The sequence below is a fragment of the Lontra canadensis genome, unplaced genomic scaffold (genome assembly GCF_010015895.1).
Source record: "Lontra canadensis isolate GAN:19392208 unplaced genomic scaffold, GSC_riverotter_1.0 scaffold16, whole genome shotgun sequence".
NCBI lineage: Eukaryota > Metazoa > Chordata > Mammalia > Carnivora > Mustelidae > Lontra > Lontra canadensis.
In genome coordinates this window covers 17,864,269-17,885,924 of record NW_022631010.1, presented here as the reverse complement: position 1 = coordinate 17,885,924, position 21,656 = coordinate 17,864,269, and the positions used below count along the sequence as shown (strand labels likewise).

The 21,656-nt window shown below is 39.7% G+C and overlaps 1 protein-coding gene across 1 annotated transcript in view; it reads right to left on the bottom strand.

Moving 5' to 3' along the window:
* Positions 1-21,656, bottom strand: part of MACROD2 (mono-ADP ribosylhydrolase 2) — a 1,923,023-nt gene that overhangs the window by 161,260 nt on the left and 1,740,107 nt on the right. Inside the window, exon 9 of the mRNA XM_032859215.1 lies at positions 7,890-7,971. Within this exon, the coding sequence (XP_032715106.1) occupies positions 7,890-7,971 (82 nt within the window). The remainder of the gene's footprint in view (positions 1-7,889; positions 7,972-21,656) is intronic.

Below are 21,656 nucleotides of genomic sequence, written 5' to 3'. Positions count from 1 at the left end.
CACCAGAAGGTTGCTGAGACTGAAGAATAGTCATTCTCTTTGTAAGATATATGTTTCCTTCTGTGCTGGAAATCACCCACTTATCACACAGTTATTGTCACCCATGGTTAGGACCCTAAGAGGCTAAGAGACATGTACGTGGATGGAAACTTGCTTCAAAGAGGACTGTGGATTGCATGGAAAAAGAAGTGTGTTATGAAGGAGAAAGTGACCCTTATGGGCTATTAAGGCAGGCTCTCCACTCCCCCAGGAAAAAAAAGATAGGCACCTGAAATTCCTTTGTCAAAATTTCTGGGGCATCCACACAAATGGGCAGGTCTGTCAAGCAGACCAATTATGAAAATCTTGTTGTTGCCTTTTTTTTTTTTCATGTGCTCTTAAGTTCTCTCTCTTAAGGCTTAATTCCTTCACATAGGCTTCTTCTGTATCCCTCACCTTTTAAATCTTTCATTACTAAGGGCTTCTAGGAGCAATTTACCTTGTATAGAGAGGAAATACTATTAGCTAAAATAAAGGGCTCCAAGCTTTTCAGGATTTCCACGAAGTACGGAAGATGTTGGTATGCTCATGGCTTCTTGTGAAACTTGACAAAGCAGAAATGCCATGCAAAGAAATGATTGATAAAGGGGACTCCCTTGCAGTGCAGAGCTCTTCCATTAAGTTGAAAACCTTGACCTACAGCATCTAACAAATTGCTAAACCCACTTTCTGCAATGTAATTGATAGGACTAGGAGAAATTAAAAAAAAATAATAAGCCAAAGATTGTCCCCCTCCACACCACCCCAGCTGGTCCTTGGTCAAGAGGAGCACTCAAATCTCATTAATTTATAAATAAATCAATAAATAAAAGGCACTGCTTGAAAAAAACCTGCATGGTTCTGCTGTTTTTGTCTTGGCAAGTGGGGCACATAAAGGCACCCATTAGTGAGATATCCAGTTTTAGAGGAGAAAGATGGGGTGGGGGAAGGATTTTGAATTTAGTTTTAGATCTGTTGTGTTGGAGAGGCCTGGAGATGTCAGCTGGAGATAGCCTGTGTACAGGTGAATATACCAGAGAGGTATATTCCCGGCAGGAAGAGAAGTAGAAGACAGAAGTGTCAAAAGGATAAAGGCTGCCCAATCAAGTAAGACAAGGGCTCCATGGGGTCATGGGAGTCACGTGACCAAACAGGCACTGGTTTCAGTAACCATGCTGGACCCATCAAAGAGTTCTCTATGATCTCAACAGTGACAGCTATAACAGGATATTGGAAATCATTAATTGCTCTGGATTATGGAGTGAACAGCAGCTGAATGCGAAAACATCAAAAAGCTGTAGCTGATGGTCCCAGTTAGGGCCACAGGTAAAGCAGAACAAAACCTGGTGGATTTCCTTTACTCCGTTGCTTATTTTGATCTTTATCCTTACCTCTATGTCTTATTAGAAATTATTTCATTCATATACTGTACCTTGAAAAGGGTTTTTGCTCCCCCTGCATTTGCCTCAATGTCTTCACCTACGGAACAGAAACCAGTCTACCCAGGACATTAGAAGGGTTTTCTCGGAAGCACCGTGCAGGGGTTTCTGTAAAGATGCCCACAGCATCTCCCTTCTCCAAGCTGCACTTTGTCTTGCCTTTGTTTTATCAGAACCTCCTAATGAGATCAAGCTCTGCTTAGTCAAGGTTCGTGTCCCCAGGTCTTTATGCGTTCTGCTGTTTATAAGCATTGGCTACACACACCACACAGTCCCCCTTTTCGAAGGGACAGATTGCTTTCAGTCTACGCCTGCTGCTTGTTCCTTTATTCAGGTTGCTTGGTTACAGCAACACTTCACTGGATTTTCATTGAAGGCAAAATGTGTTTGTAGCTTTTGAGGCCCATCAAGTGGAAATGGTTAGCACCCAGTTCCTAAGAAGGCAGTCAACTCATTTATGTCACATTACAGAGAACATGTCTTGTATAATTCTAAACATCAATGAGATCCACACATTAAAGGTGTACAAATGTGCCCAAATGTGCCAAATCACTGTAAATATTCATAATTAAAGAAATTTCTGAATTTTTTCTTTTTCTACTTTGTAGATTTTTCCCCTCTACAACGAATGTGCCATTTGGGGGAAAAAAAAATGTACAATTCAGACTGGGTAAGCAGGTTTTTGTGTGTGTTTCTTTGACTTATGCAAAGACAACTGGTGAATGAGTTTGCTAGTGCTGCTGTAATGAACTTCCACACACGTAATGGCTTAAAACAACACAAATTTGTCATCTTACAGTTGTGTGGGTTTGAGGTCTGACCTGGATCTCAGTGGGCTGGCATGAAGATGTCTGCAGGGCAGTGCTCCTTCTGAAGGTTCTTAGGGAGAATCTGTTTCCTTGCTTTTCTGTCTACCAGAGCCTCAGCTCATGGCTCTTGCTTTCCATCCTCAAAGTTAGTGACCCACATCCTCCTGAATGTTGTTCCATAGCCATATCTCCCACTCTACCTCCTTTTCCTATCTTTGAAGAACCCTTGTAAGGACTCACCCAGGTAATATAGGATAACATCCCCATCTTTCTGTCAGCTAATTAGCCACCTTCATCTCATCTGCAATCTTATTTCCCCTTTGTAATGTGACCTGACATATTCACAGGTTTAAGGCATCTTTGAGGGAAGGGCATTTTTCTTCCTACCACATTTTGTAAATCAGGAAGCACACTGCTTTGCCTAAAAAGTGTCTGAGGAGTAGAACTAAGAATAATCCTATCCAGAAATGAGATGATTTCTTATGGGATCAAGTACATAGGCTTAAAATAAAGGTAATTTTTGAGCTTTTTTAGTTTTCAACTTCACTCTCTAATAAAAAGGATTTTTTCTTTCTTTTTTACTTTATTCTTTTCTTCCTTCCATCTACCCTTTCCCCCTCTCTTCTTTCCTTCCTTTCATTCTTTCTATTTCTACATTTCTCTTTCACCTTTCTTTTGTTTCTCTATGGTTCCTCATTGACTTGATTATAAAGGGATAATACCACAAGGACAAATGACAAAATGGGAAACTTCCTGAAACATATATTTGAAAAGAACTAGGAACCTTACTATATTTGTAATAAGAAGTTATATACTTTTTAATTAAGATGGTCACAATAATTAAAATACCTCCTTTTAAAATTATAAGAAAAACATGAAAAAACAAAAAAAATTTGTAATAAGAAATAAACATGGATATTTTAAAATTTATGATGTTCGGTCTAGACACCTCTCTGAATATTCATTTACATTTGTTGTTTATTCTATTTGGAATTGGCCCATTACTGTGTTTGCACATGATGAAAGTGAAGCATAAAAAGGTTAAGCAACATGCACAAAGTCATACAATTACATGCTGATGAGTGTCAGCATTTCTCAGTCAGGGATCACTAATTGGAGATAAGTATCCTACTTATTCCACAAATCCTTCCATCTGAACTGCCCTTCCTCTCTATGTTATTTATAGAATCCTTGGCATCACTTCTCTGTTCCTGCTTAACCTTAAAGTACACATTCTTCATGAAACTCGCCACAACTACCCTGGTCCTCAGACATATTTGTTTCAGAATTCCTGAGTACTTTGACCATATCAATGCTATACTTGATTACTTGCTAGTATTGTCTTCCATTTGTTCTGCATATATTTACCTCTCAGGCATATTATAAGAACAGTATTTTCAATGCAGCAGTGGACAAAGCCTTGGGTATATAGTAGGCATATAATAAATTATTTGTTGATTGATGGACAGAAAGGATCATGAATGATGTTGGATGAGAAAAGCTTACAAAATCAATGAGAAGAGGAGATGAAGAAGAGGTCAGGTGAATACTTTCTCTTGTTAGATTTAAAAGAGTAAATCCAGATAAAATTTTTTAAAAATATCATGCCCATTTGTCAGAAGATATAATTAAAAAAATTACTTTGGAGAAATACTCCCTGAAAAATGTAGTTGAGAACCATTGCGATAAACAAATGTAGGTTTTCCCTAATGTAGGGAGGGGCCTGACCATGGTATTTTTTATTTCCAACATCAGGATTCTTTGATATAGTTCCAAAACTGTAAATTTGACATTGTTATTATGAGGTAAATTAATATCCCTAAATTCTCTATTAGAACTTAGATTCTAAAAAAAAAAAAATTGACCTCCATATTCCAAATCTGTGAAAAATACATGCAATAAATCCTACATACTGAAAAATACAAACCTTTTATGTAAAGAACAAAGAGATCTCTGAGTTGAATCGTACAAATATTATTTGCCATAGGCCATCTAATCCTGTAGTGTAACTATAAATAATTTGTAACCAAAGTGTAGGGTAATTCCATAAAGCTGCCACACTAGACTTTCAAAGAAAACATCTGGGAAGGAAAAAGTCAAATATGCTTCACCCACAGCAAGATATAAAACTGTTGGAAAAAATATTCTTGCTAGTTTCTTTATGGTTACATGATTGCTTTCCACGTTGGGCTCTGGTAAGGGTAGAGTTGTGTTCCCCAAAATATTTTGTTCAAGTCCTAACTTCCAATACTTTAGAATGTGACTATATTAGGAGATAGGGTCTTTAAATAGATGATCAAATTAAAATGAGGTCTTTAGGGTTGGCCCTAATCCCATATGACTGCTGTCCTTACAAGGAGAGGGAGATTAGGACACAGACATACACAGAGAGAGGACTTCACGAAGACGCAGAGAGAAGATGGCCATCTGTAAGCCAAGAAGAGAGACCTCAGGAGAAACCAATCCCGCTGACCCTTACATGCTGCACTTTGAGCCTCTAGAATTGTGAAAAAATAAATTTCAGTTGTTTGAGCTTCCCAGTCTGTGGTGGTTTGTCATGGTAGCTCCAGCAAATATTACAAGCACTTCTCCAGCTTACCCTTGTGGTCATGAGTAAGGCCTTTTGGCTTTCCAGTGACCACTTTCCTGCTCACCTTCAGGTCAAAGCACTGCAGTGCGTAGATGATGGGGTTGGGATTGATTTTGGGATCCATAATAAAGTACCAATTAGACTCATAGTAGACAGTTTCCATGAGGACATTTACAGGTATGAGAAGAGAAGTGTGTCAGCTCTGAACAATGATGGGCAGCAGATGACATTAGCAATGAGACTTTCTCAGTGCTCCAAATGTATCCTTGAAGTCAAAACCACGCTTTTCTGGAGATGATGCTCTGAGGAAGCGAACCTATTATCACTTGTGCAATGACAGATGTTGTTCTCAATTTTGAAATAGAGCTCTGTTGCTTCCTAGCCATATGCCTCATTTTCTCAGGTATGCATCATTTTCCATATCAAAAAGGAGGGTTAATATAGTGCCTACTTTCTTAGAGTTAGCCTGAAGATTACTTGACTTTGCCCATGCATTTGGCTGAAAGGAAGCAATCCATAAATGTTAGCTTTTACTCCTATCACGAATATTAGGTGGTAGTTTTGCATGTGTTATATCTTGAATGCGATCTAGCCTCACTTGTATATATTTTTAATACATTTTGTCTTAGATTCCTGATTATGAAATGTAAAGACATGGGATTAATATACCCTAAAATATAGAGATTTTGTTTAATATAAAATGACTTTTTTTCCCAAACTATTATTATTGCACTGGGAAGTACTAAGAAGACTAGAGATGGTCTGAATAAGCCAGTCTGGGGGGGATATATGGCAAGTCAGAAAAAATATATTCCAATCAAAGATGGTATGGTCATGAATTAACCATAAATTCAAATTATGGACAGATAATGTATATCATCTATATTAGTCGTCACACATTCCATTAAAAGTCACCTTTATTTCATATTGCATATTCAGAATTTATAAGTGGCTAATGCTTCAGCATCATGGAAATACTCAACAATTTGGAGGAATTTTGACATTTACTTTAAAAATGTGCTTACTATTATAAATATGCACTGGAAATAATTTCATGAGCATGCTATGACTCAAAGTATTGATATGAAGCTCAAGATGATTTTATTCTTATTTCATTTGCTCAAGTACTAAGATGAATGCTGGATTTATTTTGAGTAGCAATATTTCAAATAATTTATTTTCATAATTATTAATACATTCCAGACCACTAAAACTGTTCCACTTAGAATAAATGTATAGTATGATTTTCGGCTTTGCACCACTGGAAAGATCTGCTGATGGATACGTTTGTTTTAATATCACTTGATCATACTTATGCAATTATTTTTATCATATGCTAGAGCAAAAAACAGTTTTTATTTTAGAAGACATGAAAATGAAAGTTACATCATAATTTCTATACATTCAAGAAGTCCAAAATGATGAAAGTGTATGAAATCTGCTGTGATATTGACAAGATACGAGAATACTTGCATCGCACACCATGGCAAGTCACATTTTTTTCATGAATGAACATTTTCTTTTAAGAATACTTAAAAGTACAAAAAAAGAGAATACTTTAAAAATACAGAAATGCAGGCATGGTCAGCTCACTGTGGTTATATAGGAAATAAAGAGAAAGGATGAAACAAAGAGATTGAAACAGAAAAAGAGGCACTGGGTTATGGGGAGAAGAAATTTTTAAATTTAGCTCATACTAACAACTACTTACTCAATAGTCACTAGGTGCTTTACATGCTATAAATTACTGAGTTGCTTAAAAAGATTTTCTTTTAAAGGTAAAAAAAGGAGAAGGGAGAAGGCAAAGGATGGGGGTAAAAAAAGGCCACAATCACAATCCTCTCCTTCATCACATGGGGAGTCTCTTTGAATTTACAGTATGTCCTAGTTAGGGAAATACTGTAGTTAAAGGCTCCAATTAAATACAGTGAGCAGATTCACCTTTCAATGAGAAAACTAGAGAGCAGAACTTCACATGACTCAGGGGAACTTAGTCCACCTTGAACGTTAGCACAAAGTTGAACGTCTCTAGCCGTTTCCTGTGGCTCTTCTTGACAGCTACTGTGTCCTTCTCTGATCTTCAGGTGGGGCATCCTGGATTTACATTTACTGGATGGCTTGGACCAGCTGCCAAGAGGATGAATGTGCTGCACTCCCTCCCTCCCACCTGCCAGAGTCACCGGGTACATGGAAAACCTCTTGACTTCCATGGATATGGAAACCTCAAAAGAAAGCTCTCTCTAAGGCAGGCATCAACAATGCTCACAGTAGCTTGAAATTTCCTGGAAGCCATTCTTACCATGGCTGAGGAAAGCACCTTGAGCATGTGACTTGAATGGCACCATAAAAATAACTAGGCATTAAATAAGCCCAGAAGAGGAACATGGGGGGCAATATTCAATTAACCAGGTCAACCAAATTTAATGACACATTCGATCAACGTAAACAAGGTCTTTAGTAACTGAGATTTTGCCTACATTCTCAAATGTGAATTATAATGAATGAGCACCTTCTGCAGCCCAGGAAGAGCTGCTATCTTCACTGCAATTTGGGCTGAGAAAATCGGGGTGATAGGTAGAGAAGATAGGAAATGTTTGAATTCTGGCTATGAATATAAATGGACTTCTCACAATTTCCAACAAAGTTGTTTAACATGGTGGATTGGAAAGTAGGCACAGGCTTGGACAACTTAGATGTGTGGGGAATAAATCACAGATCCTGTAATTAAGGGCCTGAGGAAGTCTTTAGAAGTCATTTGGTCCATTCCCTCACTTTTGATATGAGAAGATGAGACTCAAGAGATGAACTGATCTCCTCAAGACAACACTATGACCTCCTGGGACAGAGAGGTCATGGGCTTAGATTTCCTGTCACCTCCTTGGGTTCTTGAAAATTATGACACAAGCTGACACAGGTTACTGGTATATGGAGATCATATATGCAACATTTCCTTAAGCTAGGAAATGAAATAGAATATAACCGATGCCTCCACTCCACTCCTCAATTCCAAAGAAAACAAATCTCTTTACTCACCTGCAGGGAAAAACTCGCTCATCTTCTTTTTGTAGATTTTGAAGTCAACTTCTAAGAAGACACAGAAGATGATCCGATCCACCTAGAGGCAAACAATAAATACTCAAAGTGAAAGGAAATATGGTGACCTTGGAATATCAGAAATATTCCAGAACATGGTTTTGGAGCTAAAACCAGGTGGAAAAGCCACCTGTAGATTGTTGGTACTCTACTGCTAACTGTGTGACAGTGTTGAGTGAAGTTCAAGTGCACGTGTCAGCTGGGGTATGAGTGTGCATTCTTTATGTAAATGAGCCCATGGACTCTTTGGTGGAAAGATGTTATATAAATCAAATAGGAAATAATAAATGACAATAAGCCACTTTGCAGCAAGCTATAAATAAGATTGGAGATTCTGACAGGATACCTAGACTTTATGTCCTATAAAATAACCATATGAGAGGTGTATAGCAGAATGACAATAAAGTATGTCAGTAAACAAAGATCTCTTTGTCCTATCCATCTTAGACAAATAAATTTATCAAACCTGTTAGTATTTGAACACAGCCTAAAAAGCTTCTTGCAGTTTAATTTGCATGAAAGTCACTTGCTTTTAGCTTAACATACTCAGAAATGCAACAGAAGTAAAATATAATTAGTTGACAGCGACATGAGGTCAATCGAACTTTAACCTGGTAGATATTACTGAGTAAGTTAGTGCCACCTCAAAAGCAAAACATGTGTGTTGTCCCTTTTTCCTGTTTTGGGAGAGCTTCTCTACATAAGGTGTTTCTTTGAGACCTTTGGAGAGTAGTATAGTAAACAGAGAAGAGAGATGGAGTGTATCTAATAGCTTGCTCACGTATATCTTAAATTAAATCAGTGACCCCATTTCATGTCTTTAAAATAAACATCCCTTTAGTCGCTCTATTTTAACAATCTACAAAAACTTAAAAATTACCCAATCTATCAAATGGCAACTGGTAATTGAATAGAACATCAAGCTAGGCATTTCTCAGGGCAACAGGGAATAGAAGTGGGGTGCACATGTGGCAGGACATGAATGAACCCAAATGGATGTCATCCACCTAGCCCTGCAGCTCTCTGAGCCTGTGGAAAACAGATTCACACTAGGCAAGTTCAAAGTGCCCAGCAGGAGAGGGATGGTCGGGCAGGGAGGGCTAGGACACAAGGAATGGTCAGGGCTCCCCGTTGGAAGCTCAGAGACGTGGCTCCCTGATCTCTGCACAGGTCCAGATAGGCTGCCTCCCAGACAGTCGCTGGACTTCTTCGCTCTCATCACCAAATACCACGCAGCCCCAGTAATCCTCCCCCCGAAGGGTGGATTATAAGAGAAAGCATCTGGCCTTCAGATATGGAAGGACAGGGTTGCAAATAAACCTTATTTTCTTTTCCCTATATTCACTTGAGTTTCTGGTGTCCAGTCCTTTCTGCATATCATTAACATTTTCTACAAATGCAAAAGCTGTCACCATCAATTCACTCTTCGGGTGAAATACAAATTTAGTTGAATAAATGATTAGCTATCTGAGCAATACTGAATGCTCGTCTTTGCTCTCCTTATGGTGTGTTTATGCCCTGTAGCTAAAGATAAAAATCACAATGATGGAGCAATAGAAACTAGGCACAAAAAATGTCTTTTCTATAATGCCATTTGTACAAGTTTTTAAAGCACAAAGATAAAAAAGTGTAGGGATTCATTCATAAGCATCGATATACAGAAACACACCTAGAAATGTCACACATGAACTTCAGAAAAGAGAGTTGAGAAAAATCTAGCAAATGAGTAAAAGCTATTAACTATGGGGGTAAGTACGTGGTATATTATTTTCTATACTTTCCTGCGTATTTTTCAAATAATAATTATTTGAATAATTCTCTTTATAATTAAAAGTCCTAACACCAAAAATAGGACTCTGTGTTAGACATATTCTTCTCTCTGGCTGTATTAAACCATTTGTAATTCCCAAACACCATAATTATTCATATTTCTGTACCTATGATGGTTGACTTTTTCTCCAGGTTTCAAATGGTCAGATTATTTCTAAAGCTACCTAATCGAGATCAAAATCAATACAAGAAAATTTGATTCAAAGAAGATCTAAGGAGACCAAACTGGACGGTCTCATTTTTACTCATGTTTCCCTATCTTAATGGTCACTCAGTATAAGTTAACGGGATTTTGAAAAACACTCCTGTTGCCTGTGTGTCTGTTTGCAGGGGGGAGGGTTAGTGATAGTAATGCTACTCATTGCTGTTAAGTGAACTTCCAACCATCACAGAAACGACATACAGATTTCTTAAATATTGTAAAGAATTTTAATCCACCTTTTAGCGTTTTAGGCTTTGTTACCATGGAAATAGTATGAGTCCAAAATTTAGCAGCCTGATTTATTTTCCCAGAGAGTAGATGGATGCTGGGGGGAAAGTACTTTTATTTTAAACTAATTGAGTGGCCCATTTCCCTGCCCTGACCCTGAGGCATCACACTGAAAATATCTTGGAAGCAGATCGAATCTAAGAATTAACCCTCACTTGCCAAGTACTTTCACGTATGCATATGTGAATGTATTTATAGATGTGTGTATACACTTACTCTCTGGGGTTATTGTTGGAAAAGAGCTCCATTAGTTGACAAGCTCTGTGTTTATAAACTCATAATGGATATTGATCACTGCTTGTGGTAGATGATATTTTCCAAGATGGCATGCAATGAGATACCCCGTCCCTCAGTCTCTCTTAAAATGTAACGCTGATACTCCTCTCGTTGAGAAATGGGATCTATAATTCCTCCTCTTAAATCTAGGCTTGTCTGGAACTCTGGCAGAAATACTATGTGACTTTCAAGTCCATGTCACGAAACTTGATACAGTTTCTGGCTGGTCCTTTGGGGAGGGGTGCTCTTGTGCCCAATCTTCACGCCATGAGGAAGCAGAGAGACGACATGGAGAACCCATTTGTTCAAGTTCTAGCCAATAGCCTTACTGAAAGTGAGTAGCATCTTGATGAATTCACCTTCTGGTTTTTGAGCTACCCCGGCTGGTGCCACATGGAACAGAGATCAGCTGTTCCCACTGAACTCTGCCCAAATTGTAGAGTTGTGTACAAAACAGAAATACATAGCCAGAAATCTGATATTCTTCTGGTTTCTTCCTGTTGCCCATTGTTTGGATTCTTGCTTTTCCAGTTATATAGCATGTGATCTCTCTTGAAAGGCTCAGACTGAATGGATCAAGATCAAGTAGAAGCCACAATGGGGTGATAAGAAGAACATAGAAAGGGGCACCTGGGTGGCTCAGTGGGTTAAAGCCTCTGCCTTCGGCTCAGATCATGATCCCAGGTCCTGGGATCCAGCCCCGCATCGGGCTCTCTGCTCAGCTGGTAGCCTGCTTCCTCCTCTCTCTCTGCCTGCCTCTCTGCCTTCTTGTGATCTCTGTCTGTCAAATAAATAAATGAAATCTTGAAAAAAAAAAAAACAAGAAGAAGAACATAGAAAATCAACTAGGTACATGGCTGAGAAGTTAGAAATCTGATTTATGTAAAGGGGAAAGAGCCTGGTGATCCATACTATCCCCGGATAAATTACCTGAGAATATGTAAGAATGCCTTACAGTTAAGGCTCAGGATCATATTTTCAATTTCTCTTTTATGTTAGGCAACAGAACAATTTTGAAAAATGGTTGTTCATTATTTAAATTTTTTTTTTTTTTCAAGATTTTATTTGTTTGTCAGAGAGAGAGAGAGTGAGAGCAAGCACACAAGCAGGGTGGGTAGGGGCAGAGGGAGAGGGAGAAGCAGACTCCCCACTGAGCAGGGAGCCCAACATGGGACTAGATCCCAGGACCCTGAGATCATGACCTGAGCCCAAGGTGGATGCTTAACTGATTGAGCCACCCAGGTGTCCCATAAAATGGTGGTTCTTGAGAGACTATATTTACTCATTTATTTAAGAGATAGGAACTGAGCACTTCTAATTTCTTGGACCTAGTCCATGTATCATTCTCTCACAAGAAAACCTGCATTCAAAAAAAAAAAAAAAGAAAGAAAGAAAGAAAGAAAGAAAGAACGAAAGAAAGAAAGAAAGAAAGAAAGAAAGAAAGAAAAGAAAACCTGCATCCATAACTGAGTGCTTTTTTTTTTCCCCCTCAAGACCAAATAATTAGTTACAAAATCGCAGGCATCTTAACTTCACATCCAGTGTTTTCTGTGATACCACCCACATGAAGACACATGGGACTGAGTTTCTAGGCCTGTAACTAGCTCTGTGACATTGGACAAAGCCCTGAGTCTCTCTGAGATCCAGCTTTCATGTCTTTATAAAGAAAGGTTTGAATTATATCATGTTTCTTTCTTTTCTTTTCTTTCTTTTCTCTTCTTTAAAAAAAATTTTTTTTTAATATCTCAGTGATTGTCTATCTCTGTGGTAATTTTGTGCTATGTCAGCTTAGCTCAGCTGGAATGAGACTTCTCTGAATGGTTGGCCCCTGAGAAATTTCATGAGATTTTGAGGGCAGAAGAGCAGCTGCAGCCCTTGCACTAGGCAGCGGAGGGTAGGACCCAAGGCAGGTAGGGTACATTGTTGCTAATCAGCTGGAGGTGGGGTAGGAGCTGGGCTCACAGCTTTTCCAGCTCCTGCTCTTTCTCCTACCTCAGGTTCTCTGAGTCTAGTCTTGGCACACACACAGCTTCAAAGGGCACAAGTTCCATCGTGGGGGGGGGGGCAAGCAGCTTTGGGGTTCCATACAGGGGGAAACAGATACATGGGAAACAGATACATGGTTTGTCCATGTGGGTTCCAGGCTGCTCTCATGGTTTCCACTTTGTCCTTGTCCTCCCCCAACTTAGCTTCCAGCTTTCTCTTTGGCACCTCTTGACCTGCGTCTTGACCACCCACCCTGCTGACACAGTCCAGGCCTCGTCACTTGCAGAGACAAAGGTCTTCCACAAACTCCTTCACCAGCTCCCTCTCTTGGGTCCTCAGGAAGGGCTTTTCTCTGCTCAGTCAACTATCCCCTTGACATTTACTTCCCCGGTTTCTCCCACAATTGTATACAATCTAATCCCTATCCTAAATCCTATATCCCATATCACTCCCAAGGTTCTGCTTCCTTGATTAAACCCCAATTGGTGTAATCTTTAATAACATTTCATGGAATAACATGTACAATGAAGGGCAAAAAAAAAATCATAATAATCAGTATTCCTTGTTACAAGTGTATAACCTGTCAAGGTTACTCAAGTTCCAGGTGAACTTTTACTGGTTCCAGCCCATCTTCCTGGTGAACTTCCTAAAGGGTACATACACAGTTTTGTAGTCAAAGCAACTCTGTGTACTTCAAATGACTTATACTTTTTTTTTTTTTTTTTTTTATGAACAAGTTAGTAAACTCAGATGGGTCCTCAGGCTAAAACATAATTGTAAATAATACAAAAGGCAACATTAATGCTTTTAGGAATTAACGACTTCACTGTAATCCTCATTATAACTTATACTAGAACCCTATGACGAACTGGGCAGTGCTCAATTTTGTTCTACCTATGCTTAGTGTAGGGCCTGATGCATCATGGGAGCTAGCTCTGTAAATACTGGCAGAGCGTATGCTTAAGCTAACAGACCTCACTGAAATATAACTATATGGCAGATAGTTTTCAAGGGTGTTTAGTTCCAGAAGCAAATAATTTTTTTTAAAAGATAGACTTTCCTTTATGTTTGCCAGAGGACCTGAGAACGGAATTACAGAGAAGCCTGAGTGCTTTTGCAAAGAAGAAAGGAGCTACATAAAGCACACAAGGCATCTGTTACCAACTGTCATATTATCCAATGATATTATGTTGAGCACAATGCTTCTTCAACTGGGTACTGATGTTTTCATAGAGGGTGCTTATTAGTTTCAAAATAGAAACAATGATGCTACCTGTAAGCTACAATATAATAAAAGTTAAAAGGGCTTTTCTTTCTTTCTTTCTTTCTTTCTTTTTTTTTTTAATAAAAAGACAATATCAGGTATTGATATTGTGAATTAACCAAAACTTTCATCTACTGTTTTTGGGAGTAAAAATTGGTGCAACCACTTTGGAAAATAATCTCACAGTATTTACTAAGTTAGCTAAATTTGTGCATATCCTTAAAAGCAACAATTTTACCCTTAGGTAAACACCCAATAGAATATGTGTATATGTTCACATATATATGATATGTCAAAGGACACATATTACAATATTCATAGCAGCACTATTAGTAATATCTTCAAATTTGAAGCTACTTAAATGCCTAAAATGGTAGAATGGATAAATAATTGTGATCTATCTGTGCAAAGGGATATTACAAATGAATGAGAATAGAAAGTTTGCAACTACACCCAAAAATATGAACAAACAGAATATTGAGGAAAATAATCCAGAAAGAAAAGATACACATTATTTTTCTAAAGTTCAAAAATGTTAGCTAAATAGTCAAAATCATCTGTGGTGTTAGAAGTTGGTACAGCAATTACTCTGGGCTGCAGGTTGGTGAAAAGGGACCAAGGCGAGTGTGTGGGATGCTGGGTTTTTGATCTGGGTGCTGGTTCCATGGATGTGTTCAGTTTGTGAAATTTGACAAGCAGTGCACTTAGAATCTGTGTACTTTTCTGTATGTTATACTGCAGTAAGAATCTTTTTAAAGGTTGGAAGTCTCCTGGTGCAGTTGTCTTGGTCAACAATCAAAAATCTATTTTCATTGACTTCGAGGTCAAAAAAGTCCTTTAAAAGCTGACCTTCTAAAGGCAATCTCTCTATATCTTTCCACTGATGTCAACTGTAGCTCACCCATCAAAGCAAAAAGGAGTAAAGATGTATTTCTTTCACCAACATATCTATTAATCCACAGTTAGGGGTTTTATGCCCCATAAACATGATGACATAAGTCCTATTAATCTTTTCAGCATCATATCTACTGCCCCTGAAAAGGGTTACACAGCGAAGCAGGTTTAGAACATCTATAGCTGACCTCCATTTTTCATGGCTACCAGTCCTAGGACAGCTGACACAGCCAAGATTATCCTGTGTTCAGTGAGACTGGGAGAATGAATGGATTCTGATGAATGTAATTTGCTTCCCCAGTGACAAATGACAAACATTCAAAGATCTGGTGTGCATGCAAATACCACTTTAACTAAGAGCTGATGGATGGTGATCCTGTGTAAATGCAGCCGGATGGGCAATGGGGGTGAAGTCTCAGGCTTCCTGAAAGATAATCCAACAGCTTCACTATGCAGGCTTGGATATGGGGGTATCCTCACCAAATAGTGGCCGCTGCTAGTAAATGAGTTAAATGTCAGGGCTTAAGCCTCAAAATCTATGTAGAAGGATAGATTTTGAGGGAGGTTAGAAGACCAGCGCCATTGAGCTTGCTTAGTGCTATGAGTCAATCAAGGTTACTCGGAAAAACAAAGGGACAAGGTCAATGCTGATTAATTAAAGAACAAAGCCAAGAAGCTGGGATGTCTGGGTGCTAGTCCCCCCTCTCCCCATAGGTGGAACAAGGGAGACCAATCTGCCCTTTTCGCAGTGTATTTGTGCTCTGATGCTACATATCAAATTACTGGGACCTTAGTGGCTTAAAGCCACAAAGTTTCAGGATCTCACAGCTTCAGTAGGTAGGTCCAAATCCAGGCCAATGGTGTTGAGACCTCTGCTCACTGTCTCTAAAGCTGCAATCAAGGTGTTAGCTGTGCTGCACTTTCCCCCTGGGGCTGGGTCTTCTTCCAGGCTCTTTTAGGTTCAAGTTGTTGACTTGCCAGGGGTCCCCCTCCATTTTCAATCCCGCAAAAGCATATCAAATCCTTGATTTTAAATCTCTGACGTCCTTCATATTTGACCTCTCAGATTTAAAGAGCTTCTAGGATTAGGTCAGGGCCACCTGGAGAGTCTCCCTATCTTAAGCTCAGCTGATTTGGGATCTTTTAATGACACCGGCAAAATCCCTTCCCAGCAGTACCTTGTTTTTGTTTGAAGAACTGGGAGAAGGTGTGTGCATCCCAGACACTGGGCTCTTGGAAGACTCTTAGAATCCCATCTGCCATAGTTGGCTATAATGACCACAGGAGATATTTGAGCTAAAGTGCTTGGCAAAGAGTCTGACCTCTAGGAAGTGCTCCACAAACATTGGTTGTTTATTCATAAAGTTATTATTCATGGGGTGCCTGAAACAGCTAGCAAAGTGCGGGTATGTGGATATAATCACCATTCACTTGGTGAGTCCTTTATTTCTACCCTGATCTTTTCAAACAGATCAGGGAAAAGTCTGAGCCAGGCAGAGAACATTGGAGGTGTTTCTTCCGACTGGTATGCTGAAAGGCATTTCATTTCGGTTTCAACTTTGCTGAGGAATTCTATCTTAAAAGAAACATTTACCAAAATGGCCCACATTATATGGAAAATAGCTATTTTTGTGTGTGTGTCTGACTGCATCAGCCAGAGAAAGGGAAGAGCAAGAAAAAAAAGGGTAAATGAACAGTTGAGCTGCAGTAATAAAGAAGATTTCACAAGACCCTCTAGGAGTCTCTGCTCTGATATTTTAATATTGTTGTCAAATGTCACCGAATATGATTCTTCTGGTTCTTGAAGATATTAAGTTCATTCATATTTGTGCACTCCACCTCAGAAGCTAGTATTTCAAGCTCCATGTCACAGAATGGGAAAATTTTGTTCTCCATGTTCCCAGAGACTTTTGGATGAGTTGGAGAACATTTATAATCCACAAACACTCAAAGGGCATTTTTGCATTTTGAAATTGCTTCTGCATGCATAAAAAGGATCCTTTATTTTGGGGGGGCTTTTTGGCAAACTCAGTTCATCTGTCATTCTCTGTGGCAGCACGATTCAGTTTTCTTATTTTGTTTTGATAAATTGCTCTTTTTGACTTTTCTTCAACTCTATGAAAAAAGTGGCCACATAGCAGAAGAACCCGAGTTATTTTGATTTGAGTTGGAGGCTCATTTGTGCAAGTTAATTTCCAAGTCGGCTTCATATCAGTCAAAACGGACACCCTTGCAAATGACACATCTGTCATGGTCCTTGAAGCTGCTCCATATGTTTAGTATAGAAAAAACACAGGCAGAGAAGGGCTTAGTTCTATATGCTAGAATAGCATGCCTTTGTTACCAAAGGAATGATCCTAGGAGATATTGGGTGAAAATGCTAGTGGAAGATAAAAGACAGGTTTCCTTTTTACAATTAGAGTGCTGTGCTGTGCTATTCACATCTGCTCCTTCCTTTCAGGATGAGAACAGTCATTCTTCCCGTTGCTGGAGGTGCTGGTGGCTAACAGCTCTGAGAAGATATTCACAGAGGACTGTCCTCTGCCAGGGAGAGCATCTCATCTGCGCTGATCCTCTTTCTGAAGCCAGCCTGCACCCAGGGACTGACTCATGCAGCAGGTCCAAAGGCTCAGACCCCTTCCCTCAATCTGATGCAATTCTGAAGGGCCATCAAATTACGTGCTGAATTGTGCCCCATTGCAATCCATGTGTTGAAGTCTTAACCCCCAAGACCTCAGCATATGACTGCATTTGGACTTAGTCTTTAAAGAGGTAAGCAAAGTAGAATGAGATCATTAGGTTGGGTGGGATCTAATCCAATATGACTAGGGTCCTCATAAGAAGAAGATATTAGGACAGCAACACATACAGAGGGAAGACCACGTGAGGACACAGGGACAAGGTGGCATAACAGCCATAACAATTCAAGGTAAAGTCCGTCTTCATATGGCTGAAGCCACCCAGAGCTGAGACATATTTCCATAGATACAGTCCTTATTTCTAATGCTAGGTGTATTCTTTTTTATAAGAGTAATCAATTTCCAGGGTGCCTGAGTGGCTCAGTCCTTAAGCATCTGCCTTCAGCTCAGGTCATGATCCCAGGGTCCTGGGATCGAGCCCCACTTCGGGGTCCCTGCTTGGCAGGAAGCCTGCTTCTCCCTCCCACTCCCCCAACTTGTGTTCCCTCTCTTGATCTCTCTCTATCAAATAAATAAATAAACCTTAAAAAAAAAAAAGAGAGAGAGAGAGAGTAATCAATTTCCTATTGTGTAAGAGGTGAGTTACTTAGAAGGGTTTTAACAAATCCATAAAAGATAAAGAGAGTCCATGTGGTAAAGAGAGGTGAGGTGTAGTTGAGAGGTGAGGTGTAGTTGGCAGGCACCATGATGCCCTTTCCATATCCCTTCAGGAGGTCTTAGTAGTTAGTAGAAGACAGAGAATGCCTAAGCATCTGTGCCTGAAGGTGTTCTTAGTGCTAGAAGATTCTGACCACATACCTAGTTCACTGGGAGTTTGAAGAATTAATGCCTCCCACCCACAAGCTCTAGATCAAAGACTGGCAGGAGTTGATATTTAAAGACCCCTACCTATTTCATTGCCCATGGGAGGGAAAGACCAGGGTTCTCCAGGGGGATAGAATTCTGGTTGCTCAGGGTGCTAATTGGATTGCAGGCCCTGTGCTCACCTTCTTTACCCCTCCTTCATCCACAGATAATCTACCTGCCCTTGAGTCCTTGTTTCAGGGTCTGCTTTAGGGAGAACCCAAATCAAGAAGAAATTGAGAAGATAGTTGGTCAAATACCAACTTATCTTCTCAGTATTCAATCTATCAAAGGTTAATTTAATATAAGTCAGTTTCTAATTCAGTTAAGGTCTAGATCTCCTTCCCACATTTTTCTCTCATTCTCATGGTGCCCTCAGCACCCTTCAACTGAGAAGGCAGTGCCAGGAATAGGTCTTTTGACTCCAAGATCTTCACAGTCTCATCTGTGACATTAAATTACCCTTCTGATGATGGAGCTATTGTTTATCAAGTACTCATGCAGCTTTGTGTCAACCCAGCTAACCCAGCTGCAATCCCCTATTGTATATTCCATACCCCAGCTTCTGAGAACACTCTGGTTCCTTTTTCTTTTCTTTGATTAAGAACATCTGTAGAGGTGGTTCAGTGACAAAAGTTAGTAATTACTCTTCTTTTTTGTCACAGTAATTAAAAATTTCAAGGAAGAATTGTCATTCATTGCTGCTTATGAGGTTGCCCACAGAAGACAGTGCTTTCTAAAGCCCACAAATCATGACCTTAAAAATAAATAAATATCTCTCCTCAAAACCTGGAATGCTGTGCCAAGTCACAAGGTGGGTCCGAAAACCTGATCTCAATGCTCAACGGATGGGGGCCACCACATAACTTTGCAAACCAGCCCGCGATTCTCATCTTCTCAACATTTCCATTAGCATCTGACACACGTGCAGATATCATTTACAGTTCAAAGGAATCTCATTAACATATCATCTGAAAGAGCATTTTGTGAGGACAAAAGCTGTTTTTCTCAAGCTGGTGTCCCTCCCACTCCCACAAGAAAGAATCTTTGTGTTCAAAGGCAAAGCCCGAGAGAACAATCACTCTTGAGTCATTTTCCAGAGGTTTGAGGCTCATACGATAAGAAACAGCAAACCAAAGTGATTCTATCTTAAAAAAATGCCTCTGAGGGCTGGGTGTTGGCAGCAGTGATGGGTGCATTTGTGGTGGGGGTACATGTGTGGGCGGGTGTTTCATGGAGTGTATGAGAGAGAGAGGGGAGGAGAAAAGAGGGTTTCATCTGTGTGTCTCCTCTTGACCACCCTCTGTCTTCTCTTGGAGAGCTAACTGCTCTCAACCATGGACTATTATTTTATATTTGTAGCTACTTGTGTCTATTTCATATCAACTCTTTCTTTGAATGCCAGATAAAGGAACTTGTGCTCAACTAGACTATAAATCCCTGGGGAGACATCACCTTTCTCTTTAGTTATCTTCCCACCTAGCAGCCAATGTAGTCAGCTTAAGGTTGAAACCTTGAAAAAGGTTTCAATCATACTGTCCCATCAGACCAGCAGGCTTTCAAAGACCTGATTACAACTCCCTGACTTATGAACCTCAAAAAGAAAGACCATTTGAGAAAAAGGTGTAAGTGTTGGCTCCTGGTTCTCTCTAAGAAGTAGCCTTTACTCCCTCCTTTTGCCCCTTCATGGTATGTCCACTCTCCACACCATCTTTCTAAACCACATCGCCATCACTCTGACAGGTTTAAATAAGGCTGCGATCCACTTCATATTTTGAAAATTGAACTCACAACTTCTAGTGGCCTTATCAAATATGAATCAGAGAGAACCCCTGAGGGTTGTTCAGTCTACCCCAGGGACATGAGTCAGTGCCCAAGGAGCCCCTGCAAAATTTTATTTAATTTCAAGTTTTGTCACATGGTCTTCTGTTTAATGGACTGTGTAAAATGTTCAAGCTTGGGTAAATGTAAAAACAGCATTTCCCCTCCCAATCTTTCCTGATCCTCGAGAAAGATGGGCTCTGCTGTGTGGTGGCTTCAAGTAACCCCCCCTCCCACCCTGGCACACTGTTCCATACCCCTTATGGGGGCTGCGACCCCCCAGAAAATCACGACTTAGTGACATAATGCCAGCATGTTTGATATATTGGTACCTTTGCATGAGATAGATAGATAGATAGATAGATAGATAGATAGATAGGTGTTGGTAACCACAAATAGAGATATTTGAACTTCTAAAAGTATTTATCCTTCAAATACTATAGTCTTAGGTATAATTCAGTCTTTTAAACTCTACATTTTATCTTTTTCCAAGATTTTATTTATTTATTTGTCAGAGAGAGAGAGAGAGAGAGCACAAGCAAGGAGGCAGCAGGCAGAGGGAGAAGGAGGCTCCCTGCTGAGCAAGGAGCTCAATGCGGGACTTGATCCCAGCATCCAGGGACCATGACCTGAACCAAAGGCAGACGCTTAATCAACTGAGCCACCCAGAAGTCCCTAAACTCTGCATTTTAAAGCTAAATCCATTAACAATATCAAAATCTCAGGGGCAGGGAAGGGAAAGGAAAGACCTACTGGTTATGGAATACTTCTGTGTTGTATTCCGAGGCCTTTGGCTTCATATGTGAATCTCAAGGCAATCAGAACACTGCCAGCAACGTAAATATTATTATTCTAGTGTCCTACTAGACAGCCTTTTTTTTTTCTTTTTAAGGGAAATAAAGCAATTAAAACAACGAAAGAGTAACCGACCAACCAAAAACAAACACAAAGAAAAAGGAAAAGGCACTGAAGACAAGAACATACAAATGTCAACTGCGTATCGACATTTTTAATCCCTGGGGGGCATGTGGAAAGAGACGGACAATAAAACTCAAGTATCCACTAAGATTATTTTAATAAGGGTGATAGAATGATGGCTTTCCGAAAATAGCCAACAGATGTCCCACCGTTATACGGAGGCTTGTTATATAATGGCTGCTGCTGTAATCCTTTAAAAAATCTGTTTTCCCAACTTGATCTGGCTCCAGCAACTGTGATGCTAAATGCCGCTGTGGCTGTTTCCTGGTTTCACCTGATGTTTCTAATGCCAGTTACAGGTCAAATTTAAGAGCAGTGAAAATAAAGATCTTGTTTGCATTTTCAGCAGGAAAATGATGCTTTATCCACATTATGGTTGTATCCGATAATGTTCTTTCCAACCATGGAAGGAGAGGAAGTGCCCAAATGACAAAGATGTGTGGGCATAATTGGCATTTTGGCACAATTTAGAGAAACCAATTGCTTAGAGAGAGACACATTCCTCCAATAACATTGTCAGAAGTCCACACACGTCTTCCCACCTGAAGCAGGGATTTGTTGCATGAATGTCACTAGATGATCTAGACATTAAAAACAGACTAGCTCTCTGTGTTATATTTTGGGGA